This window comes from Bison bison, unplaced genomic scaffold (genome assembly GCF_000754665.1).
Source record: "Bison bison bison isolate TAMUID 2011002044 unplaced genomic scaffold, Bison_UMD1.0 scf7180017864201, whole genome shotgun sequence".
Taxonomy (NCBI): domain Eukaryota; kingdom Metazoa; phylum Chordata; class Mammalia; order Artiodactyla; family Bovidae; genus Bison; species Bison bison.
Window position 1 is genome coordinate 4,089,469 of NW_011494773.1, and position 26,985 is coordinate 4,116,453.

The 26,985-nt window shown below is 42.8% G+C and overlaps 1 protein-coding gene across 7 annotated transcripts in view; it reads left to right on the forward strand.

The window, feature by feature from the left end:
* NRXN3 (neurexin 3) overlaps nucleotides 1-26,985 on the forward strand; it is a 1,738,382-nt gene that overhangs the window by 1,510,150 nt on the left and 201,247 nt on the right. For all 7 annotated transcript variants that reach the window (XM_010844398.1, XM_010844399.1, XM_010844400.1 and 4 more), the window contains one exon: nucleotides 18,573-18,744. In XM_010844398.1, coding sequence (XP_010842700.1) covers nucleotides 18,573-18,744 — 172 coding nt within the window. The remainder of the gene's footprint in view (nucleotides 1-18,572; nucleotides 18,745-26,985) is intronic.

Consider the following 26,985-nt stretch of genomic DNA (forward strand, 5'->3'; position numbering starts at 1 on the left):
CCCCGTAGACGGCAGCCCACCAGGCTCCCCCGTCCCTGGGATTTTCCAGGCAAGAACACTGGAGTGGGCTGCCATTTCCTTCTCCAAGGCAGGAAAGTGAAAAGTGAAAGAGAAGTCGCTCAGTCGTGTCCGACTCCTAGCGACCCCATGGACTGCAGCCTACCAGGCTCCTCCATCCATGGGATTTTCCAGGCAAGGGTACTGGAGTGGGTGCCACTGCCTTCTCCAAATGTGCGTGTATACTATGAAGCAATTCTCTGTCCTGGAAAGAAAACTTAGGGGTGACACTTCTTGTACCTTCTCTTCAATTCCTTATTTAGTGGTGGGATTGGATGAAGGGTCTGCACATATCTGGTGAGACCCCTTACTCTTTCTGTTCAGAGAGCTTTTTTATCCCTGTGCTGAGTGCACACAGGCCCAAGCCAGTTTCATCTTTGCAGGAGACAATGGAGAAGAGAAGGGGACAAGGAATATGAGTAGGAAGTCTGGTGTAAGGCCAGGTCCGACTCTCGTCCCAGACCAGTTCCCACATTCAGCTTTACGAGCAATGAAGTTGGCTGTCCTTTAGGCTGGGTCTATTCCTCAATTGGCTTGGAATTCAGAATGCAGACGGCTATGATTTATTGCCCACTTAATCCTCAACATGGTAGAGTAGCGATTCTGTTTTTCTAGCTGTTACATTGCAATGAACATTTTTTTATTTATTTGGCAAGTGTGTTATATAACTTAATTTTTTTTTCAATATCATGGTCTGCTCAAAATTAAATGGTTGTTCTAGAGCAGCGGCCTACGTTAAATTTTTCTCGATGGTTGTAGTCATGCTGATATATGAACTCACAGAACTAAAAGTGTGTTTGCATAAAATTTATATGTACCTTTCTATACTGGATGGTCTGCTCTTAGGAAACTTTCAACAGTGCATTTTATTATCATTATCTTTGCTGGCATTTATTAATCCTGCTGTTCATTGGCTAAGTGTACATTTCCTACTGGTGTGTCTCTAAGTCAAGGTGAAGGTAGCTACCATATTTCAGAGCTCAAAAGGAAGTCTATTTTGTTTAAATCGGATCTTCTTATGAGGCTGCCTAACAGTGATAGATTTTGTTGTTGTGCTTCAGTTCATGAAAAGTGCATTAAAACCTTGAGCTGAGCCATCTCTCTGAAGCAGCAGTTGGGTCATTACAATTTGGCAGGCACTTCATATGTGTGTGTGATTTTATGATCGAGTCTGCTTAATTCATCCCAACCCTTCAAAGGGGAAGGGAAAAAAAAAAAAAAAACAATTCCTAGAGTGTCTTCTGTTGTGCGCTAGCTGCCTGCATAGATTGTTTTATCCTCATAACAAGCTTTTATGGTAGGTAATATTTTCTCAACATTAAAGATGGGAAAATTGAAGCTTAGAAAATCTAAACAATTTGGTCAAGTAAGTGATAGAATTAAGATCCAAAGCCAAACCTGTCTTTCTCATAAGTATGTGGGACTTCCCTGGTGATCCAGTGGTTAAGAATCTGCCTGCCAATACAGAGGACACCAGTTCAATCCCTGATCCGGGAAATCCCACATGCCACAGGCAGCTAAGCCTGCATGTTCTAGAGCCTGTGTTCCGCAGCAAAAGAAGCCCACACGCCGCAAATAGAGAGTAGATCCCACCCCGCTCACTGCAACCAGAGAAAGCCTGCAAGGAGCAACAGAGAGCCCACGCATCACATCAAAGACCCAATCCAGAACAGCCAAAAATAAATAAATATATATATTTTTAAAAATAATATGACTGTTATGGTACATTAGGTGTTTAAAAACCAGAAACATTTACAAAGGGCAGACTGATAATTTAAGTGATTAAAATGGAATAGGGTATAAGAAAAAAAAATGCACTTGCTCTTCTTTTTCTTGAATCCCATGGTTCTTGGTATGTCTTTTGTTGAGGTTCAGAGACATTGCTAGTCATGTGATGATATCTTATGGAAAAACCTGAACGAATCTTTTGGGCAACCCTATAATTCCCTTTCATCTTTACAGTGCAAAACAAGTGATGAATGGCAAGCTACACTCAGACTTCTCATCTAATAGTCAAGACGGGGTGGGAGAGACTGTTCACTGGGCAACGTGTGCCCTTCTCCTCCGCCTTCCCAGGTGGCTCAGTAGTAAAGAATCTGCCTGCCAATGCAGGAGTTGAGGGAGATGTGGGTTCAATCCCTGTGTTGGGAAGATCCCCTGGAGACGGAAATGGCAAGCCCCTTCATTACTCTTGTCCGAAGAATCCCATGGACAAAGGAGCCTGGCAGGATACAGTCCATGGGGTCGCAAAGAGTCAGACACAACTGAGCATGCACGTCTTCTTCCTGCAATCAGTTCTGGCCTTTAATCATGTTTTAGAAATATTATTCCAGTGTTGCTTTCAAAGATTGTAGAAATCTGTTTATGAGAGACCTTCTGACTTTTAAACTAAGGCACATTTTAAAAGATACTATGAGAACCTCCGTTTAAAAATATAATAGTATACATCTGAGGGCCTGGTCTACTTTATAGATTATTTGTAACTTCTGTTTTACACAGCACAACTAATAAGCTTTTATTGGAGAAAAATAATCAACGGAGAAAAATCAAACCTGAACACAGCTTTCATTACTCTTCCAAGAGGTATACCCTGCCAGGTTCAACACGTGCATGCACTCACAGCCTTGTCCAACTCTCTGCAGCCCCATGGACTGTAGCCCGCCAAGCTCCCCTGTCCATGGGATTATCTAGGCAAGAATACTGGAGTTTGATTCGTCCCTCTGGGAGTAGACATCTGATCACAGGCCCTTTCTGCCCTGCGCCAGAGGAGATGAGACCTGTGTGTCGTGGATGCTTGGTCTTAGGTGCCCTGTGTGCTTGTTTCTGTGGCTGATCCTGGTTGTCTGGTGAGCACAGGTGGAATGGCTTATTGGCAGTCATCCTTTGGCAACTGAATCAGAAATTCATCCTGCTGTCTGTTAAGGAAGGTGTTTCTCCTTGTAGCTAGCTTTCTAAGGTGTTGACCTCAGGTATTTGCCTGCAGAAAGTTTCTTGAAGTCAGTACAAAGTAGAGTGGCAAGAAATACATCTATATGGGGGGGCTTAGGGAGCTAGTTTTCTGTTCTTTCAGAAGGCTTGGCAGATAGCTTTAGTCACACTCATCTAATTCCTTGTCTGTCTCCCTATTACTTCCTTCCCTCTCCTTCTAAGTTTTTACTTTCCTCTGACCTTAATCACTGCCTTAAATGACTCAAAGGTGTCACTGAACAGAGATATGATGAGTTAGCAACAGTAAGATAACTGCTGACTGCTGAAACATGGGTGCTCTAGCATAACTTGGTTGGTGTCTGCTCTGATGGACCCTGGGCCTCTGGGCCAAGGTGGAGTTTAAGCACAGCGCAAACCACTGTCCTTTTAAACAGCTAACACTTTCCTGCCAGAAGAGAAATGTCAGCAGCAGAAAGCTGGGGAATCAACAGCAGGGCACACTTGGGGAATAAAGGATTTTATTTAGATTTATTTTGAGTCTATAGTTTTCCAGAAATGTAATTGAGCCATTATCCAGGAAACATTTGCTGGGGAGTCTGGGGAGGGCCCTTTGGGCAAGAAAGAAAATATTCTCCAATATTTAGCATGCTTATGAACCTTAAACATGCTTTCTTTTTGCTTGGATATGTTGAGCCCTGAAGTCTATCTTAACATGCAATGGTTTGTGTCTCAGCAACATTACTGAAGTTTTAGCTGGTTGATATTCTCAAGTGGGGTTGTTTTTTTTTTTTTTTTGCCTAGTATTGCCTATTTTTCTTTATCTCAGACTGAATTTCATTTTCATTCCAGTAGTATCAACCTTCTAAACTCTTGCCATTCCTCCTTCCTCATTTTTATTACTTAAATATGTCTGATCTAACCCCACATTTTCCCCATCATTGGCCTGACTCCCTACTAAATAAGGTGGCATTTTCTGTCCTGAGGACACACAGTAAATCCTCTACCGCCAGTCACCTGGGCAATTTGTCAAGGACTGACTTGAGATGTTTATTTTTATTCCTTCTGTCTTAATTTAGAGAATTGTGTGCTTGTTTTTCCTTTGTATTTGTCCCCACCTGATTTGTAACGAGACGCTTTTTGTTTTCAGTGCCCCATAATTTTCAAGTGGCTATCACAAACATCTCTCTCTCTTTTTACCTTCATCACTGCCCGAGAGCTCAGTGATGCCAACCCTGTCTTACACTCAAGGAAACTACACCCAGAGTACTTGTGACCTGTCCCATGAGTTGCGTTAAGTAAACAACTAGAACTGAGATCCATGTCTACTGATTCCCACACTAATGCCTTTTTACAATATCATGGTGGAGTTTACACTCTTCTTAAGATTCTAGATGTTTTTATTTATTTTAAAAATTTTTATTGGATGATGATTGCTTTTCACTACTGTGATGGTTTCTGCCAAACATCGACATGAATCAGCCCTAGGCATACCTTGTCCCCTCCCTCTTGAACCTCCCTCCCATCTCCCACTGCATCCTACCCACTAGGTTGTCTCAGAGCACTGGGTTGACCCCCTGTGTCACACAGAAAATTCCCACTGCCCATGTATTTCACGTATGGTCATGTATGTTTCCGTCCCACCCTCCCTTCCCGCACTGTGTCCGCAGCCTGTTCTTTATGTCCGTGTCTCCACTGCCGCCCTGTAAATAGTACCGTAGGACCCAATAATCCACTACCACACATGTACCCTGAGAAAACCATAATCGCAAGAGATGCTTATACGCCATTGTTCGTTGCAGCACTTTTTACAACAGCTAGAACATGGAAGCAACCTAGATGTCTATCAACAGATGAATGGATACAGAAATTGTGGTACATACACACAATGAAATATTACTTAGCTATAAGAAAGAATGCATTTGAGTCAGTCCTAATGAGGGGGATGGACCTAGAGCCTATTGCACAGAGTGAAGTAAGTCAGAAAGAGAAAGACAAATATTGTATATTAACACATGTGTATGAAATCTAGAAAAATGGTACTGAGTTTACACTCTTAAGGGCTGCTGCTGCTGCTGCTAAGTCGCTTCAGTCGTGTCCAACTCTATGCGACCCGAAAGTGAAAAGTGAAAGTGAAGTCACTCAGTCGTGTCTGACTCTTAGCGACCCCATGGACTTCAGCCTGCCAGGCTCCTCCATCCATGGGATTCTCTGAATCATGCTAAATCTATTCTTTAGCTTCTGATGGGTCTGACAAAGTGCCCTGTCTAGAGTGTATAATCAGTAGATACTTGATTGCCAGTCTTCTGTGAGTTGACTCAGACTTAGGCAACATTTACTTGGAGAAATAAAGGTAGCATTTAAAAAAATGTTAACTATGTGTAAAGATCCTCAATTTGGTAAGTCTAGTGCAAATTGACACTGGATGGAGATTATAGTACAGCTCACTAAAAGGTGGCCCTAGCAACTGTGATGATGGAACAGGCCCCCAAGGGCAGAGCTTGGCTGTGGCACTGCCCAGCAGTCACTGCATTGAGGAGCAGAGGAGAAGGCAGGAAAATGGAGAGAGTCTCCTGAAAGTCTGGACTCCTGGATGTTTCAACAGTTAAGATGTTGTTTATGAGAATCAAATAGTTCGAGGAACTGGTAATGGTATGGAGTCATTCCATCCCTAGGACTTTTATTTGAATCTAATTTGAATTTTCAAAAAATCAAAGTGGATTGAGGACCATGGTAACGGATTACTAAACCTCTCACCTCCAAGTCTATGGAGCAAGTTCTCCTTGGGCTGCACAGGCTTGTTGGCAATTATCCTGAATACTGTTTTAGTAGGCTGTGTGAAATAAGGTAGTGCCCACGGTCCCCTGAGTCGTCGTCATGGGTCACATTTTCAAAAGCACTCAAAGCAAAATCATAGCAAAAGTTGCAAAGCAATAAATGGACCATGGATGGAAATGTTACACTCAAGTATTACTTGCTGAGAAATGCAAAGATGCTTTAACCACTGTGTTAGGTGCTCAGCTGAACATTTATTGGTCTATATGGAGAAGGACATAAATGTATCTTCTACCCTCATGATGCTCATGATGTAACCGGGAAAAAGAACTGTTCCATTACGAAAAAGTTGGAATGAATCAATGCAAACACTCAGCTCTGTTGTTGAGTGGATACTGGAGGGATTATGGGATGACTAGTTAAAGATGGCTCTGGGACAGCACGCATGCAGGATATTATTTATCCCTGTAGGTCTTTGTCCACTGGCTAGGAAAACTGGACTCTCCGGCAGAAGGAAGTCTCTTCTCCATGTCAGAAAGGATACCTCATTCAGTGTTGGTGTGAGCCAGCCTAGGAGATCTGTTCTGCCTCTGAGTTACTGGATAAGTGATTCCGAATGATCAAGCCATTCATTCCCTGGAGCTGAGATCAGCCTGATCATGTAAATCCATAGCTTGTGCTGAGTTTTATGTGTGATAGATTCGCATTCCTAAGAAGGCTTCTAGGAAGTAAAGTCCCAAGCATTGCCCTGACTGTTTAGGGGCCATCCAGGGGCATGATAAAAGCTTGTCTACAGCTGCTTTTTGATCTACACAGAGAGGCCTGGGTTCTCCTGAATCAGCATCCCTTTACTTAAAATATGAAGGAGAGGGTCTGAGAAACTAGCTTTGGGCTACATTAAGTTTTAAGGTCTTGCTTCAACACACACACGTGCACACACTATGTGGGCGTGCACACACATACAACCTCTATTTCCCTAGCAATGTGTTCCTTAGACTTTTGGATGCAAACATTTAGCATCTTTATATCAGTGGATAAAATTGTAGCACACTCATAAAGGAGAGAATAAGGAATGTTTGTGCCCTTTAAATGCCATAATAGAAATACTTCTTCATATTGTGCATGGATTTATTATAAACTCCGTGGATAATTTGTGTATTTGAAGCTGTGGTTAGCTCCCGGGTGGCTCACAGTGCATGCCAGATCATAGACGAACAACAACTTCCTAGTATCTCAGGGGTATTTCTCCCACTCGGGTGAGACGTATTCACTTTACATCTTGGTAGCAAGACTAAATTCAAGTAAATTAAGATAAGGAGATGTGCTTTCTAATTATTCTATCAAAGGATCATGCAGCTTTGAAATAATTCTCAATGCTGCTATGTTGGATGCTTTTCCAAAGGCATGAGTCATCTCCCTGTGACACGTTTTCAAGTCTCACATTTGGGTGACTTTCACTCATCTCCCCCGGGCCCCAGGGAAAGTGTTCTTTTTTTCATACTTTTGCTGGGACACCCGGATTACTTTCCCCTACAGTGACTTTGAAACCAGCTTGGAGGCCAGAAAGCCTGCCTTCTTATTTGTGCCAGCTTGTTTAAATTTCCCTTTTTTTTTTTTTTTTGCTTCCCTCTCTTGCTTTTATTATGGCCAATGGGGGTAGGTCAGAATGAACCTTTTGAATTAGAAATACTGATAAGATCCCAAAGAGACTGTTACAGTGGTGATCATTGACAAAGAGGAGGATCATAAACCATCACTTGGATGAAACACCAAGCTGTAACACTATCTCCAGGACACACACACACCACTGTCCCTGAGCACAGACAGGCCCCGCTGATATATTAGAGTCTGCTGGCCATTTTGTTTACGATAACTAGCAAAGGAAAAATGAGTCTCTATTGCAGTATGTTCGTTCTAAGATGATGACACCATCGATTCTCCTTGCAGGTAAACCGAGAGAGCTCCGTGAATCACCATTTATCACTCAAGGGACTCAGGTGTCTTGCAGATGCATGGGAGCCCTGGAGACTGAGATATTCATTGGGCTGCAGTGATACTCTCTTCTTTCATTCCATCTAATGGATTCAACTCAAGTCCTGGCATCAGAGTGATATGTGTTGGCTTTTAGAGTCCCGAGCCTTTAGCATGTACATGATTCACTCCACAGAACCAGACACATTTTCAGAAGGAAAATGTCATATCATTATAATTTTAATAACTTTTACAACTCTGCTCCATCTCCTCCATTACCAGCCTCTTCTAGGCACCATCAGCTTTTGCCAGCAGCCTCAAATTTATTTCTCTGTATCCGCAGCTGCCTACCTTCAAACAGTTATGTTGAATTGATTGTAGTATCTAAACTACCCTTAATGGGTCTGAAATAGATTAGTTTATGCCTCAATTGGATGGATTTTTATATATTTCATCTTATTAGAAATGTACTCTATTTGTCAGTAATAGTTGAGTTGAGCCAGTGGAGGCTCCCCATTTGACCCTCCCACTCGTGTTTGAGTTATTCTGAACATGTTAACCTAAACTATTGGTCAAAAACTAAAGTAAAAAAAAAAAATCATAACTGCTGTCCATTGTGCCAGATTTCACAATGGGGGTCAGCAGACTTTTCTGTTGCAACTGCTCAGCTCTGCTGTTGCGTTGCTACGGTAGCCAAAGACCACAGAGAAACGAATGAGCACAGCTGTGTCCCAATAAAACTTTATTTACATGAACAGGCAACAGCCAGATTTGGCCCATAGTTGCTGGTCTTTACTTCAGACCATTCTGCCTCCTGAATCTTCTATATACCCAGTCTCCAAAGGCATTATAAAAAATGCAATCATCTACATTGTATTTTCTGATAATCCCAAAGGTAATAAATCTCTCAGTTCTGAAATGTGCATACTATTTTTTTATTTTCCTCTTCAGCTAGAAAAAAGTATAGGGTTTAGCCTGGGAATTAATCTATGGAAATGACTGAGAATCCTTTGTTTATGAAACCAATAATTCTTGGTTGAGGTTTATTATTCACCTAGGTCCACTCTCCTCAAAGCCATAATGTTAACTGTCTATCACTTGAAAGATAGGCAGATAGAGCACTTTGAAGAATCCATGAAGGTTTCCTTACCATCACAAAATAGGTCTTGAAAGGTTGTGATTTATTTACCAGCCTTGCTTTTCTATGGGAGCTGCTGCTCCTCCTTGAGCTAGAATATCTAGTTCTAGGACACAGAGTTTTTCCTTTAAAGCCCACTTAGAACTGATTATACCTCTTCATGGAAACTGACTAGAATGACCTAGCCTGTAGTGAAGAGTCAAGGAACTAAAATGGATTTGGGATGATCAGTTAATGCCATTGTACCCAGGGATGCAATAGAGGCTTTCCCGGGGGGTAGTAGCAATGCATGTCTGCAAGAGCAGACAGAGAACACAGAACGCAGGACGTGTGTTCCAGGCCTGCCACTCCCTGGCTCTGTGAGCTCGCATTGCCAAATTTACGTCTATAAAAAGGGCACTGGAATAGAGCATAGAGGAGGAGTAACTCAGATTACCCCTCATGCTCATGGCTTATCCTGTGCTCTGAGGGCCAGCCAGTTTTATACGAAATAAGTACAGCTTCACCTGTGCGTACACAGGCATGCTCTCATGGACATGTGTGTGCTGTGTGTGTTTGTGTTATGTGCATGCACACACACCTCATAGGAGGAGTATTGTGGGAAGTCCATCTGATCATGCATATCTAAATGCTTGTAGATCGGTTTCTGTCAGGCAGAACATGCTCCATGGATGTTTGTTGTGTGGCTGAAGTTTTGTACTTCCCGCTGCAGTTTCCAGCAGTGACACGATTCGTGGTATAGGACAGGCATTTCTTGGTTGTGCATTGCTGGATACTGAACATTTCTGGCCGGTACCCCCGAGATTCCGTTAGCACCCCACCTCCCGCTGTGACAAGCAGAAGTATCTCCAGGCATTGCCAAATGTCCCTGGGCACAAAAATCACCCACTCTACCCCAATTGAAACCACTGCCCTAGGGGAACCAAGACATCCATATAAGAATTGGTCCCCAGACCTGAGCTAGTGTCTGAACCACCTGGAGAGCCTGTGAAGATGCAGACTGCTGGCCCCCACTCTGAAGTTACCACTTCACAGTCTGGTTTTAGATCCAAGAATTGGCATTTCTAATGAGTTCCTAAGTGATGCTGATGCTACAGGTCCCAGGACCACACTTTGTACGTATGCAGGGAAGATGTCAGATATTCTGGAAGCATTCTTGGTGATTTAAATGCTTCTTCTTCATTTTGAGGATTTTGCTGTTACTGTGAGCACAGGGCTTAAGGTCTCTTTATTAAGGCCGTTGGGTGGTTCCTCACAGCTGTGGCAGAGATTTGGAGGAGAAACAAGGCATTTATAGGAGATGTTCAGTCTGGACTGGGTTTCAGTCAGCACTGCCCTGCCAGCTGTCACCTGAATCCTGCCAGGAGACTGCTCCAGGCCCTGGCGCAACATGGAGGCTCCTGCGGAAATGAACTTCAATTTTTGCTTGATAGTCAGACTTAACTACCAAACCAGGCAGTGTGACATGGGGGTCTGTGGATCCACAGTGCATGTTCAGAGTGGGTTTGAAGGACATGATGACTCAGGATTCTGGTGTGTGACTGGTGACTGTTCTAGCCCTGGATCTGACTTACAGCTTATTTACTTGCACCAACTGCCTTGTCCTTCCTTGATTTCCCCTCTTCAGGTCAGAGTTCTTTTGTCCTGAGCTGTCATCCATGCTTGCCGTCTCTCTCTCTCTCTCTCTTTTTTTTTTTTCCTTATTTGCTGGGAGTTAGAGAAGGAGCTGTCTTGAGCTATTTATCAGTCTTATCTCTCTTGGCCCTCTGTTAGTATTTTGGTCTGTGGATCTAATCCGCTTTAATTGATTGACCTCATGCAACAAGACATCAGCAAAACAACAGGAGCAAGCACAGCTGTAGCCGGGGGAGAAGGTGGATGCAATTTTCCCGGGTGGGTACAAAGGTCGTAGCGACTCGTGCAGATTTAGGAAAATAGAATTTATTTCCAAGCCATTTAACGTGAATTTTCTAGGGACAATCTGTACAGATGCTGGAGTTGATGATCTCGAATGGAAGACAGTCATTTCAGATACACGGAGAACTATCCTATAGGGCATGTCCAAAGCCTCTGACTCACCCATCATCTGTCATACTGTTTCTCACCTAGTTATCCTCACTCTCTTTACTATTATTGCCATCTACACCCCCACTGTTAACATTATGCTTATAGCATCCTCTGTGCAGCACATTATAATCTGCCAAGGTTTCATTCATTTCTCTTAAGTGCCATCTAACACAGGCATTAGTATTATTGTTGTCTGTATAATACTGTTCTCATTTTTCATAGAGACAGCTGAGACCTCTTGCAGATCAGCTGGACCACAAGATGCAGAACCTTGACAGGGCTTGGGTCTTCTGCTTCTAAATCATAAAGGCTTCCGGGACCCAGAACACACCTTCTCTTCTTCCCTCCCTGCCCTTCCTGCCATATAGCCACACGTAAACTCGAAGGAAGAAGAATGGGTCATTGTCATGGGATGTTAATTGGAGTTCAAACCATCTCCAGCTGCACAGCTTGGAACCTTGTCTTTTGAGTGATTCCTGATAGGTTTATTCTCCATCTTGGACTTACTGAGAGAGACCTGATCTTGAATCCCTTCATAGCACATGGCTTTGTACACCAGAAGTGCACACTAATGGCTTATTATCTCACAGTTATCCTGGGTCTAGAACAAGGAGACTATAACATTGGAAGGATGGACTTACAGTCTTCACTGAAAGATAATTAATAGTGACTAAAAGAACCCATGAGTGATCTACTAAATGCAGGGTGTTTTATTCTAGTGATCTTTAATAAAAACCTCCCTCAGTCGAAATTATCTGACAAATCAAGTAAATTGTACCTTATCCTTTTGTATTTATTTCCCTGGTGGCTCAGATGATAAAGAATCTGCCTGCCATGTGGGAGACCTGGGTTCGATCCCTGGGTTGGGAAGATCCCCTGGAGAAGGGAATGGCTACTCACTCCAGTATTCTTGCCTGGAAAATTCCATGGACAGAGGAGCCTGGTGGGGTACAGTCCATGGGGGTCACAAAGAGTCGGATACAACAGAGTGACTAACACTTCTTATATTTTTAGATTGTGTATATAAAGCATAATGAGACTATATGTTTTGCCTAAGATGTATTGCAAATAAAAATTCTCAATATAGATAACCAATTCTCTGCTTCATCCTATACTGTTAAAATCCTAGTTAGCTTCCCATGGTGTAAAAGCTTATTAGCACAATTTTTTTTTTTCCTATCGTGACCACACATTCTAATTCATTATTCATTCACTCATCCATTAATTTAGCAAGCATTTACTGAGCACCTGTTAGGATTCCTACATTTGGAATGCACGCAAGTACTTTAGGCAGACAGATCGGCAGGTTATACAGATGTAAAGTGTAAAATACGTAATGCGTGTACCGTCGTATATATATAACTCAGTTGCAATGTGTAGTACATATAATGGAAACATAACAAGGTGAAAAATCCATGGGTTGTAAAATTAGAAAGAGCTGTATTCTAATATTAAATATGTTTCTTAGTAGTTGTGTGAATTCTCAAATCTCTGAATCTTCATCTTTTTAACCTATAAATTTTGGAGGGTAATTGTGAGAATTTGAAAATTATTCTATTAAAATTATTTGCCGAGCACATAGTTCATCATCCAGATAGCCTGGGTTATGTTGCCATAACAAACAGCTTCAAATTTTTGCTGGCGTACAGCAACAAAGCTTTGTTTCTCGAATGTTCCATGTCTGCTGCATTGTGACTTGTTGTCATCCTCGTTCTGACCCAGACTGACAAAGAAGCTACTACCAGGAATTTGCTGGGTGCAGGGAAAGTGTTAGTCACTCAATCGTGTCTTTGCAACTCATGGACTATAGCCTGGCCCAGCAGGCTCCTCTCTCCATGGAATTTTCCAGGCAAGAATACTGGAGTAGGTAGCCATCCCCTTCTCCAGGGGATCTTCCCAACCCAGGGATCGAACCTAGGTCTCCTGCATTACAGGCAGACTCTTTACCATCTGAGTCACCTGGGAAGCCCTTCTTCGGAGCAAATGGGAGAACTCTGGCAGGTCTCACATCAGCAATTAAATGGATGGTTCAGGGTTTTATTGGCCAACACCTGATTTCATTGGCCAACACTGGTCCATTGGCCCCACTACCACGAGAGGACGCAGAATTTCTCTTCCTATGAGCCCATGGTGGAGGAGAACTACACGGTAGTAAAACAGTGCCATGGACCACTTTATTAACTATAACCCGAATTCTGAAAGGAGTATGGTGGACCCCAGTGTCTGACCCCAAGAGGGCTCCCATACGTGTTGTTATCATGTGTGATCACCTAACACTGAACTCACAAATTCCACGTGAAGCCAGAAGTTGAGATATTGAGAACCACTTTCTCAATATCATCATGGCATATGTTTGAGGGCCCCAGTTCTGTTTCTTTCAACTGCAGTTTTCCAAAATAGCAGCCGGTGGATTCTGCCTTCCTCTGGGGCACTCTGGAATGAATGAAGAGATCTCCTTCAAGGAGACCTTTAACCCTGAGGATTTTTCTTGCCCATGTGCTTTCCTGCTCCTGAAATCTGACTCCAGTATTGTAGCATCTCTAGGGTCTTCTCCATAGCAGTAACTGTGATTTGGTTGATGAGGGATCGGAAAGCTGGAGCTAGACTAATTTGAGGAACCAGGTGGGCTCATAAAGAGTCATTACTAATGAAGAATGACTTACTGACAGTTTAAAGACAGCTGTTTTCTATACTGTTCAGTTTTTTCCTGAATGCACTTGAGGATTCTTTGGTAATGTCTTCTGATTTACCACTTGTCTTTGTATTTAATATCAAGGAGAAACATAGATTGAAATGATTGCCTTGGTAGCAACTTTAGTGGTGAAGGGCGTGGAGTTATTTAAATTTATAGTCATGCTGTTTTTTGCAGCTACACTTTGCTTATCTTGGAGAGGCTTATAAAAGGGACCAAGGAATGTGTAGAGAGAGACACTACCAAATTGTGGTAGAAAATCAACCGTGCAAATCTTGTTTTTTTAGTGTTCTATTTGCTAAAATTTACATTTATTTCTGGGCTTCACTGATAGCTCAGATGGTAAAGAATCCACCTGCAATGTGGGAGACCTGGGTTCGGTCCCTAGGTTGGGAAGATCCCCTGGAGGAGGGCCTGGCAACCCACTCCAGTATTCTTGCCTGAAGAATCCCCATGGACAGAAGAACGTGGTAGGCTAGAGTCCATAGCATCACAAAGAGTCAGAAGCGACTAAGCACAGCATAGTACATTTATTTCTACAATATTCCTTAATAACAATGTTGCCAGACCAATCAGTCCTAGGTTTATGCCTCTACATTCAGCTACACTCACGAGGGGAAAGAAAGAGAAAAAGCAACTGACATTTATGGAGCTCCCAGTGTATACTCTGGAGAAGGCAATGGCAGTCCACTCCAGTACTCTTGCCTGGAAAATCCCATGGACAGAGGAGCCTGGTGGGCTGCAGTCCACGGGGTTGCTAAGAGTCGGCAAGACTGAGCGACTTCACTTTCACTTTTTGCTTTCAAGCATTGGAGAAGAAAATGGCAACTCACTCCAGTGTTCTTGCCTGGAGAATCCCAGGGATGCGGGAGCCTGGTGGGCTGCCATCTATGGGACATCTGTGCTGTCGCACAGAGTCGGACATGACAGAAGTGACTTAGCAGCATAGCAGCAGCAGTGTATACTCAGCCATATACCATGTGCTTCACACAGGTGTATTCTTCTAAAGTCCTCCATTCGTCCCTTTACAGAAGAACTATCAGAAGTTAAACAACCTGCCCAAGGTCATATATTTTTAAAGTCAGTGGTATTGTCTGAACCAAGAGATGCTAAAAGCTATGTTTATCATATTGAACCAATTAGTTTCTCTAGTAATCACAGACTGTTTTAAATGGTCAAATGATTGGATGGTTCATTCTCCTATTTTCATGTATCTCGTATGTGTGTATAATATTTTATTATTTATGAAGTATTATCATATTAATCATGTCATTTCAGTTATGAAATCATGACTCTCATGACATTCATGATTATCATATTATCATTTTATAACAGTCCTCCAAAGTATATAAAACTGGTCTCCTGTCCCCATAATATCTTATTAAGACGTGGGTTCAGAAAAGTTAAATGACTTGCCCAAGATTAGTCAGGGTTGACTCCAAAGCCAATGTCTTTTATCCTTCACATCTTCTCTTTTCTGGACACCTGTGCCAGCAGAGTTTATTTTCATGGCAGCTGAGCGTGATGGATTCAAGCCTGGGCAACTGTATGAGTATTTGCCACCAAGTCTGTAATGAACTGAGACAAAGCAGTTAGCCACGGATTATAATGCCACTGTGGTCCCGAGACAAATGACGAGGGGGTTGCAGTAATGAAATCTTATTACTGCGAGGGAAGAGACCACATCTGAGGCCCAGCACAGCCACATTTACCACTGCAGGAAACACAATGAAACATGTGGGTGAGGGTCTCCCCTGACAGGGGCAGCGTGCGAGCAGGATTAAGAAGACCTCTCCAAAACAGTGATTGCAATGGCAAACATGTGGTGCCTAAGATAAGGACCAAATATTTATTCTGGCAGAGATTAAATCTTTTCTTTTGCCTGAATCTATTATGGATCTTGCAGAAAAGCTGCCCAAGTGAACATATCTCGCCCATCAGACCACTCAGTGAGCCAGAACTGTACTTTGCCACTGCTGTTGCTGAAAAGCTGCAGAAGGCTGGTTTCAAGGTCTCCTCTCTCCCCCTAAAACTGTTCTCCATCCCTGATTAATTAGTGACTCTGAGGTGAATTGAATCACCAACCGTCCATTCCATGCATCCAGGATTTATACGGTGGTTTTTTATAGAAGAACAGTGGTGCAATCAACAGCCCACATGGGGTGGGCAGTGGAGTGATGGTATCTGCAGTCATGGTTTCTTAACTCGCCTAGTCCTTCAGTTCTGCTAAAAAGGTTACTGTTATGGAGGAGGAAATGGCAACCCACTCCAGGATCTTGCCTTGGAGAATCCCATGAACAGAGGAGTCTGGCAGGCTACAGACACAACTGAAGTGACTTAGCAAGACACAGGTTGTTATAACCTTGCTTGTTTAGGCTTGGGGATGATTAGGTACCAACACACACACACACACACACACACACACACACACACACACATACCCTTAGAAGTTCATGCCAACTCTTTAAGAAAAAGCAGAAAAGTCATGTTGTCATGCCTACATTCCCAGAGAATTAAGGAGAAAGAATAAAATGGATCATAATACTATGAATTATGGGCATGAAAGATGCAAAGGAAGCCATCATCTGGTTCATTTACGCATGCGTCATGTTTTAATAGTAGGTACTTTTTTATTGCCGGAGATACAGAGATAGGAAAGCAAAGCAAAGCTGAGAGCACACTGTCACAATACGCAGGGACTGAAGCAATCTTGTTTCTTAAGAAAATGAGTATGTTTAGTATCCATTTGGGGAGGCAACTGAATTACTTCTCCCAGAGAACAGAACATGGACATTGCAGACATCGCTTTATATCACGTGCTGCACTGTCAGGGTACAAAGAAGCAGTGATGTTTCTAAGTATCCCTGCACGCTGAAAGCAGTCTAGATTCCTGCTTTTAAAGACTAAGAGTCCGACATCCTTACTCATTCTTTTATTGGGCACAAGATGTGTTCACATACTAAAGGAAAATTGACTAGTTGAGGAAAGCCTGTCTTCTGGGAAAATAAGTGACGTGTGGCAAACTACACGGAAACCAGTACCTAAAATCTCACCAGAACTCTTATTGACTCCAAGTGTGTGTGCGTGTGTGTGTGTGTGTATGTGCGCACGCACGCACATGTGCGTTTAATCACTCAGTCATGTCTGACTCTTTGCAACTTGAACCATGAACTGTAGCCCTCCAGACTCCTCTGACCCTGAAATTCTCCAGACAAGAATACTGGAGTGGGTTGTGATTCCTTTCTCCAGGGGATCTTCCTGACCCTGAGATCGAACCCAGGTCTCCTGCATTGCAGGCAGATTCTTTACTGTCTGAGCCACAGAGGAAGCCCCAACTTTGTGTATAGTGAGTGCTTAATAAACAGTATATTTACGTATTGAATGAACCAAATTAATAAACTTAACATTCAGTGAAATCTCTCCTATGTCTTGGTTTATGTGGATTCTGGACTTCTTTTCCCATATTCTTCTCCATCCTTTATTCCTCCTCTTCCTCCTTCTTGAATATAAAGAAATAGAGCATAGCAGAGACTATGGGAACAAATATTGTGACTCGGTCTTGTAGAACATCAGAATTGCAGCTAAATTTTATTATTTTTGAAAGTCCAACCAACTGTTTAACCAATAAGCCAGACAACTAGAGAAATGGAGAAAGATGTCTCCTGACACCCTGCTGCTGCTGCTACTGCTGCTAAGTCACTTCAGTCGTGTCTGACCCTGTGCGACCCCATAGACGGCAGCCCACCAGGCTCCCCTGTCCCTGGGATTCTCTGGGCAAGAACACTGGAGTGGGTTGCCATTTCCTTCTCCAATGCATGAAAGTGAAAAGTGAAAGTGAAGTTGCTCAGTCGTGTCCGACTCTTAGCGACCCCATGGACTGCTAAGCAACCCCACCAGGCTCCTCCGTCCATGGGATTTGCCAGGCAAGAGTACTGGAGTGGGATGCCATTGCCTTCTCCGTGACACTCTGCATGATGATACATTCATAGAGGTGGCAAGGGACTGATTATATCTGATCAGTGATGCTATGTCATCTTCTGAATAGTAATTCCAACTCTTAGTCACAACCAATTATTAGAGGAGAAGAGCAAGACTTTTAATAGCACTGTTATTTACATGTCAGTGTTTCTAGGCACTTCCCAGGGTTTGGATAATGTCACCACCACCACCACCATAGTCATCACCTTCGTTGCCCTAATGTTACCCTTCTGGAATTCATTGTGTTCTCCCTTCTAGAAGTCTGTGTTAGGGCCGCAGAGGTTCTCTTCTGCTGTGTGACATAAAGTTGTAGCAGTGAATATTACGTCCCTCTTTGGATTAATCTTAGGAATAGGGCTACAAGCGTAGGAAAAGTGCCAGCATCTGACTCGGGAAACCCCAGCTCAGTTCCAGCTGCCTCCCCTGAGGATACATTCTCCAAATTCTTTCAACCTGCAGAACATGTCACCAGGAGTAAACCTGCGGGGCCGCCTTCTATGGAATTGGCTCTTAACCACTGTGTACACCTCCTCTGAGTCTTGACTGTCCCCAGAGTGCAAGCAGCCTTGTATTTCCCTTTTAATCCTGAATCTGAATTGTGAGGGAACCCACAATTCAGTGTCTGATTAGCCTTTTCTCAAAAAGAGGCCTAATTCATCTCCCAGAACCTTGCAGTGTCCTTCCTCACTTGTTCGGTAGTTCTGTGGTTCCGGCTTTGATATCTGTTGAGGGCAATCAAATGATGTAACCTGTGCAGTGCAGCCTCTGAGAGCAATTTGGGTGGTTTTGTACCTTTGGCTTTTATGTTCAGGATGAAAGCCCATGGAGAAATGTAGGATACTATTATTAACTTCAAGCTGACAGCTCTCTCTGGGGTACCTACAGATTCATTGTTAGTTTCGGATCAACTTGAAAGGGAGAAAGCCTTGCGGTTGGTGGTGACTTGCCTTTTGTGTCTCTTTATTGTAGGAACAGGGGAAGATCGGAGTTGTCTTCAATATTGGCACAGTTGACATCTCCATCAAAGAGGAGAGGACTCCGGTAAACGATGGCAAGTACCACGTGGTGCGCTTCACCAGGAACGGCGGCAATGCCACACTGCAGGTGGATAACTGGCCGGTGAACGAGCACTATCCCACAGGTACGTTTGACCCTTGATGACCAGACTCTCGTTCTCCCGTTTTTGCCTCCAACTGGTGACTTTCTCACGACTGTCACCAGATCATGAAAACACTGAATATTAAGCACACATCATTTTTTTTTTTTTTGATGAGAAGCTAAGTTATTGAGTATTTCTTTAGGACTGGGTTCAGGATAGGAGCTTCTGGAGACTTCCCAACTATGCACTGAGTACTTCTTTTGTCTGATTAATAGTGCCTGACTGGCTCATACCAAATACAGTGACTATGGCTTTGCTGGGGCACTGCAAATGATGAGTGATGGGGGTAAGGGCTATCATCTCTAATAGAAGCAAGTATCCATACTCTTGGAATAATCAATGTGATTATTGATTAATGGTTGTGGCACCGTTCGATCAGGTGTAGTTGAACATACAGATGGCCGGAGATGGCAGAAAGACTGTAAAAGGAAATTTACTAAACTTGAGGAGCATCAAGTCAGAGTAACAGGAAGAGAAAAATTTCAGGGTGGGATTTCATTCATTTGGTGCACTTTGCCCCCCCTTTTTTTTTCTCTCTCTCTCACTTATGCTAGCCTACCTCGATTTTCAGAGATCAATCCTAACAGGCGTTTTAACAGCAGGGAGAGGGGTTCATCAATTGTTTAAATTTTATAGTCAAGGGGAGTTCACCAGCAAACTCCCAGGGCCAGATGGCTGAATCAAGGGCAGTAGGAAGAAAGGTTGTTGCCTTCTGTAGAAAGACTGTTCAAATAATCCCTTAGCTTTCCCTCTTATCTTTCACTTCTCCTGAGAGCCTGAATGCTGATCATACAAACACCCAGAATGGGAGGAAAAATTCTTTGGCTAAAGACTGTTGCTTCATCATTGCATTATCACCTGGTGGATACAAGAGAATAGCTCAGAATATTGAACTTGTCATTAATGGGGGCGTGTATGTGATGCCTAACTCTTTCTCTCCTACACTCCAAAATGGCCCATGATTTTCTCACTGTTATCACTTTCTTTTTAGTGAGGTGGGCCCAGGGGTGAGGAAGCCAGAAGCACCTTTCCAGAAGTGTAAGAACCATCTAGCTAATAATCATCACACATGAGAGAAATATGTAAAGTACATTTGCCTATTTGTGGCCTAAGAATGTCCCATTACTGAAGGCTGGGATTATTTTTTTCATGCCTGAGTCAGCATTGCTTTTCTTTAAAAGCCAATCAGAAATAACTGTGCTACTGGGTTTTCCTCTATCAGCCATAGTCTTCCTATGTCTGGATTAAGAATTATGGAAGCATTCACAGATGAACATACAAGACCCCCAAAGTACTGAAGCACAAAGCCCATCCACTCACTTATCCACCATCTCAGTATCCATCTGACCATACAGTATCCAGCTCAGTCTTTGCTGGGAGCCTCTCAACATACTCTTAGCACTTCTCAGATTATTATAGGCACAAAAATGACCTTCTGTGTTTATCATTGAGCCTTTGAGGAAAGCCAGAGGTGTTAGCAGCTACTGTGAATTCTCAGCATCATCCAAATTCACCAGGCACTAATAGATCTGATTTTTAAATGCTTCTTGCTTCAGCTCCAGGGGCTGAGGAGTGGGAGCCATCAAAATAGCCTGAAATCTTAAAAACTGTTCATTTGTTCTAGGAAAAAATCAATCCCTCTCCGTGCATATTATCATTGGCCCTGCCACTGCTGCTGTAGGGATTGTTATGTTTCTATTAGGAATTTCAAAGATTCTAAACTAATGCTAACACTTGCCCTGAGCCAAAACGGAATTCACGAGTTTGCTGCTAGCAGTGAGCAGGCTCTTTAATGGCCATTTGTAAAGCCACATATATGTAAGAAAACCAGTCACCCTAGCTGTGTGCCTATCTCTTTGTATCTTTAGTTCCAAATTATGGGTTGCTTCCTATTTTTTCAAAACAGGATAAACTTTTCTTTAATGGCATTGCTTCCCACTGAAAACCATTATGACTGGTAACTGTTGGTAACTTATTTAGTAATAATATGTGTTATTATTGCAGGACATGGTACAGTATGGCAGTCATAAGTATGGGCTTTGGAGTCAACTGGCTGGAGCTGGGACCTGGTCCCGTTAGCTGTAATTCCAAGGCCTGCTAGGCTAAGACCTTGAAACGCCCTAAGCACTGAAATGTTTGGCACATGTCCCCACATATAATTCAAAACATAACAACTGTAAAATACGTGTAAGAATTTCTAACAGTTCTGATATTTTCTCTGAGGGGCTCTATAATGCTTTCAAAAATATGTCAGATTCTTTCTCCCTGCATTCTCCTCTGTTACTCTCCCCACTTTCTTAGTTCTCTAGATAAGGGCTCATTCCTCCTATTTGGTGATCCAGTCCCAAACCTTAATCAAGATGGTGATCCTCCCAAGTCTCTGTCTCCTAGTCTATAAAACGGGATGATGATAATACTTACTTTCCAGGGCTAATGTGAATATACGTGTAAAATATCCTACATAATGCTGGGGCAGATAAGTCATTACTCAGTGAATGTTAGCTATGAGGATTACCAAACATTTGACTAGCATTTTTTGCTATTACATATTCACTCAAACAGACCACTTCATTCAATAGCCTGTAAATTAGGCAGGGTAGGCATCTTTATTCTCTATTTCAAATTTAAAATGAAACCCGGGGAGATATTGTGTTTTTTTCTAAGGTCATGAGAGAATACTAAATGAGGGACAGAACTGAGACCAGATTCTCCAGTTCCAAGCTGAGCACCATTTCTAATGTTCGTCCCATAGCAAATTGGAGGAGATTTTGAAAATGAATAGAGAGAAATGAGCATCTTTCTTGTGTCATCTTATATTTATTCCTTTTCTTAAAGTATCATATTACAAAGATCAATGCAGTAACCACACAAAGGTGGTTGGAGTAGAAAATCCTCTTTTAAAAAAGACAAGTTCTCTTAGCCGTGCAGGAAGACACATTTGTAGTGAGGCCAAGCTGTCCTGCTAACAACAATGGTAATGTGCTTCCCTGAAGCAGTTGGAAGAATACTGAGTATTTAAAGGAGCTGTCACTTTTCCCCGTTACCTAGATTGGAAATGGTTTTGGGAAGTTAGCTTTCTAGTTGGACTAGGACTTCCTAGGAGGGTCTCACCTTTTCAGTTGTGGATACCTTATTTTCTCTCCCTCTTGTTTTCCTGTGCTACTGAAAGGATCCATTTTACTAAATTTAAAGCTCCATTAGAGCAATCTGGCAATATTTGTTTATTTTTCAACCATAAGATCAAAATGCTCTCCGTATCTAGGTATCAAAGAACAAAGCCACCTGGTCAAGATCTTGATATAGTTTCTGCAGAAGTGATATAGCCATCCATTCCCCAAGCCATCTTCTTCTTTTTTTTTAATTTATTTATTGGAGTATAATTGCTTTAGAATGTTGTGTTAGTGTCTGCTGTACAGCAGAGTTAATCAGTTGTATGTTTACATATATCCCCTCCCTCTTGAATCTCCCTCCCACCCTCCCCCACCACACCCCTCTAGGTCAAAACAGAGCCCCAAGCCAAACTTCCTGTGCTTCATAGCAGCTTCCCACTGGCAATCGATTTCACAGTGGTCATGTGTATACGTCAGTCCTAATCTCCCAATTCATCCCACTCTCCTCTTTCCCCCTTCCACGCCCACATGTCCATTCCCCATGTCTGTGCCTCCATTCCTGTCCTGGAAATAGATTCATCTGTACCATTTTTCTAGATTCTACATATGTGCATTAATATATGATTTTTTTTTTCTGTTTCTGACTTACTTCACTTTGTATGACAGATTCTAGGTCCATCCACATCTCTACAAGTGACCCTGTTTCTTGTTACTGCTAGGGATAAGTCTAGAAACCACCAAGAGGGGTCAAGTTGTGCTACTTGTCTAAAGCTACCATTTAAACAGGAGAGAAATATAGAGGTGCTCCTGCAGAATATTCAGTGACATCATCCCACCCTGAGGCTGTGCTCTCAGGAAACTCTTTTTGCTCAGCAGGTCCCTGTACACCAGGATGAATGGGTCAACTCCAGAACCTTCTCACAGACATTTATAGGATTTTGTGTGACTCGACTGAAACATCCCACTGTGAAGGATTTAGAAACCAGCTGGGCCCATGGCAGGTAGCACTGGCTTTTTGTGAATCAGGAAGGCTCCAGAATGAAAATAGTTCTGTAGCCATCAGAATCTTCTATCTCTTAATTCTGGGAGATCTGACTCAAAAGCAGCTTCTTTCTTTGAACCTGAAAATAGAAAGGCTAAGGAACAGGAGAGGGCAATAAAAGAAAAATCGGCCCAGAGTTATCACCCAGGCACTGACAGATGTTCCTTATAAAGCCTCTAATTGCTGTCTTGACACAATGTGGTGGAGGGGACAAGGGAGGGAAAGTGAAAGGCGAGTCGAGCGTGAGGAATTAATTTTAGCCAGGCTCCAGATTCCCTGGTGGCTCAGACGGTAGTCTGCCTGCAGTGCAGGAGACCCGGGTTCGCTCCCTGGGTTGGGAAGATCTCCTGGAGAAGGGAATGGCAACCCACTCCAGTATTCTTGCCTAGAGAATTCCATGGACAGAGGAGACTGGCGGGCTACAGTCCATGGGGTCCCAAAGAGTCAGACACAACTGAGCAACTTCACTTTCACTTTCTACAGGAGCCACAAGTAATTTTGGCAGTGAGGAACAAGTTGATTGACTCTCTAATAGATACTACTCTCCTTTGTAAATTCAACACTCAAATAGCATTTGGATGCCCTGGTGGCTCAGAGGGTAAAAGGTCTGCCTGCAATGCAAGAGACTTGGGTTCGATCCCTGGGTTGGGAAGATCCCCTGGAGAAAGAAATGGAAACCCATTCTTGTACTCTTGGGAAAATCATATGGACGGAGGAGCCTGGCAGACTACAGTGCATGGGGTTGCAGAGTCGGGCACGACTGAGTGCCTTCTCTAGATCCCCTGGGAGGCTCAGCAGACTGGGGTTATTAAAGATCCTTTCTCTGCCGTGAATAGGGGTTGCTGTTGGGATTCAGGAGCTGGTGTCATCAGGGCTTTCAGAACCCGGAACATGGTTCAGTGATGGGACTTTTCTAGATCCAGGCTTCCTGGAAAATGAAGATGGATAAGCAGCTTCTGTGTGTGAGCCTCCCCATCTTCCCATGGCAGGCGGTGCTGAAAAGAGTAGAGTCTCAGTGTCCTTCCTCTGCTGACGTGTACACCGAGTTCATTGGTGGGCTCTTGATTCGATGCCCTTTCCTCAGTCAGTAGACTGCCCACCAATGACCTATGCTCCAATCCTGTCTGACCATCCAACTCAGAACATGAAAAAAGATGTAGACGTGGTTCCCCTTCAAGGACACTGGATCAGAAAACTCTTTCTTTATGTTTGAATGCGTCAAGTCCCATAGAACCTTTTTTTTAATAGGGATTGTAAGTAAAAGCTAAATGAATAGATAAACTACTGCTATCGTGCTTCCTGGAGTAGGAAATGGCGACCCACCCCAGTGTTCTTGCCTGGAGAATCCCATGGACAGAGGAGCCTGGCCGGCCATGGTCCATGGGGTCACAGAGAGTCGGACATGACTGAAGGGGCTAAGCACCAATGTTCTTGCCTGGAAAATTCCATGGACAGGGAAGCCTGGTGGGCTGCAGTCCTCGAGGTCCCAAAGACTCGAACACGACTGAGTTACTTAGCACACACGTAGTGCTTACTGATGCTCTAAGCACCTTCCTGTGCCTCTCTGCCTTTACTCCTGATCCCTCCTGTGAGGGAACTGGGTTTAGTATTATTACCACCATACTCATATTAAGGTTAGATTGTTGAGCCTCTGAAAGTCAAAATAACTTACCCAGTAACACACAACTTGAGGGGCAGACCCAAGATTGCCGTCCTCATTCTCAGATCGCACTTCCTCAAATTTCTTTCTCATTTTCCTCTTTCTCCGAGTCATCGTTTTACTGATACAGACACTAACTCATGAGATGTTCATTTTTATTTTTTCATTAAGATATTTCTCAAATAGAAGTCCTTGCCTGAGCTTGTTTAGTTAGTAGGATTTCTCAGCTTTGGTGCTGTTGAGATTCAGGGCTGGATAATCCTTTGCTGTGATGGCTGCCCTGTGCATTGTGGGATGTTTAGCAGGACCCCCTGATTTCCACCCACTTTATTCCAGTAGCATCTCCACGAACATCAGATGTCTCCTGGGGGATATGCTGCCCCAGTTGAGAATTACTGAGTTAAAGAAAGTCTTCAACATATTTTATTTCAAATGCTTATTATCCCTTCATTGTTTAGACAGCATACATGGGGATAAGAGAGGTTTTTTGTTGTTCACCTCTCATCCTAGATAATTGAGACTTTGAAGGGTTAAAAACAAGTCTGTGTGCTTGACATGATGCTGGAATTTCTCAGGCCTTGGGTTTTCATTAATTCCTAGCCAGGAGGTTTTCTTTCCTTTTCTTTCATCTTTGCCTGCAAACATTTGAGGCCTTGCCAGAGTTGAAGCACACATTAAAACAAGCCCCATCTACCTGCTCATTCATCCGTTCAGGACGAGTGTTACTTTCAGTTCAACTGGAGAAAAAACATAGATAGTGAAGTCCTGCAAAGGGAATAAGGAGTATAAACTCAACCCAAAGGGAAAGCCATATTTGAGCATGGTTTCCAGACTGTAGAGCTATAGCATCAAATAGAGAGACTCACTTAATAAAGGTGTTCGAACATTGCTAAGTATATTTTAAAACCACCTTGCAATAAGTTCTTCAAACATTTGATCACAAGATGTATCAATTAATTGATCAAACCAGTGTATGCTAAATACTTGGGTGGCTAAACAGTCATTTTTTTTTTTTTTTCCCAATTTGTCAGGAATGAATTAGGATTCAGAGGTAGGTGAGTTTCTATTTACAAGAGACTTTCAACTTCCTAGGGTTTGTCTTTGGTGAAAAAAAATTAATTATATATACACACACACACATACACACATATGTACATATATGTGTATATACGTATACACACACACATATGTATCTATATGGGACACACACACATACACACATATATGAGAGTGAGAGAGAAGCAGCATTCTTTAACTTGGCTGCAAATGAGATTCTCTTGGGAATTTTTAAAACTCTCTGGGTGCCCAGGCCCCAGGCCCAGGTGATCGAATTTAACTGGTCTGGGGTGTGGCCCAAGCATCAGCAACTTCAGTATCACCTGAGAGCTTGTTAAAAATGCAGACTCTTGGGCCCTAAATCTACTGAATCAGAATCTGAATTGGACAAGGTCCCCAGGTGACTCTTGTGCACAGTAAAACTTGAGAAGCGCTGGTCCAGGCATCAGTATTTTAGGTAGCTCCCGAGGTGATTCTGTGTGCAGGTAGGTTTGAAAATCACTGATGTTTAGAAAGCTAGGAATATCTCTTTTCTTCATTCAGAGTGCATGCCAGTACTGTTCAATGTGGCAGCCGCTAACCACACCTAGCCACGCTTGCAGTGTAACTTGTATGGTCCTGAAGGTTTATTTTTATTGTGCAATTATTCTGTCCTAAGCACTTAGGGATTTAAATCCCTTTAAATCCACCTCCCTGGTGGCTCAGATGGTAAAGCGTCTGCCTACAATGCAGGAGACCCAGGTTTAATCCCTGGGTCTGGAAGATCTGGAGAAGGAAATGTCAACCCAGTTGCCATATTTTTTTTCCAATTTGTCAGGAATGAATTAGGATTCAGAGGTAGGTGAGTTTCTATTTACAAGAGTCTTTCAACTTCCTAGGGTTTGTCTTTGGTGAAAAAAAATTAATTATATATATACACACACACACACACATGTACATATATGTGTATATGCGTATACACACACACACACACACACACATATATATATATATATATGTGGGACACACACACATACACACATATATGAGAGTGAGAGAGAAGCAGCATTCTTGCTTGGAAAATCCCATGAACAGAGGAGTCTAGTAGGCTACAGTCCATGGGGTCGCAAAGAGTCGGACATGACTGAGCGACTTCACTTCACTTCAAACACATTTTTCATTCAAGTCTCAGGCTAACACTTTGATACTGGTGACTGGTATTGGACAGTGTGGGACTAGAATATACTCTTTTATTTCCTTCTTTCTGTTTTATATAATATAAATCTTCATTTACACCATTGATAAGACAATGCACATTTACCTTCCTGTACCTCCTGAATGCATCTAACGCATTTTGTCATTACTCAGTCACTGGC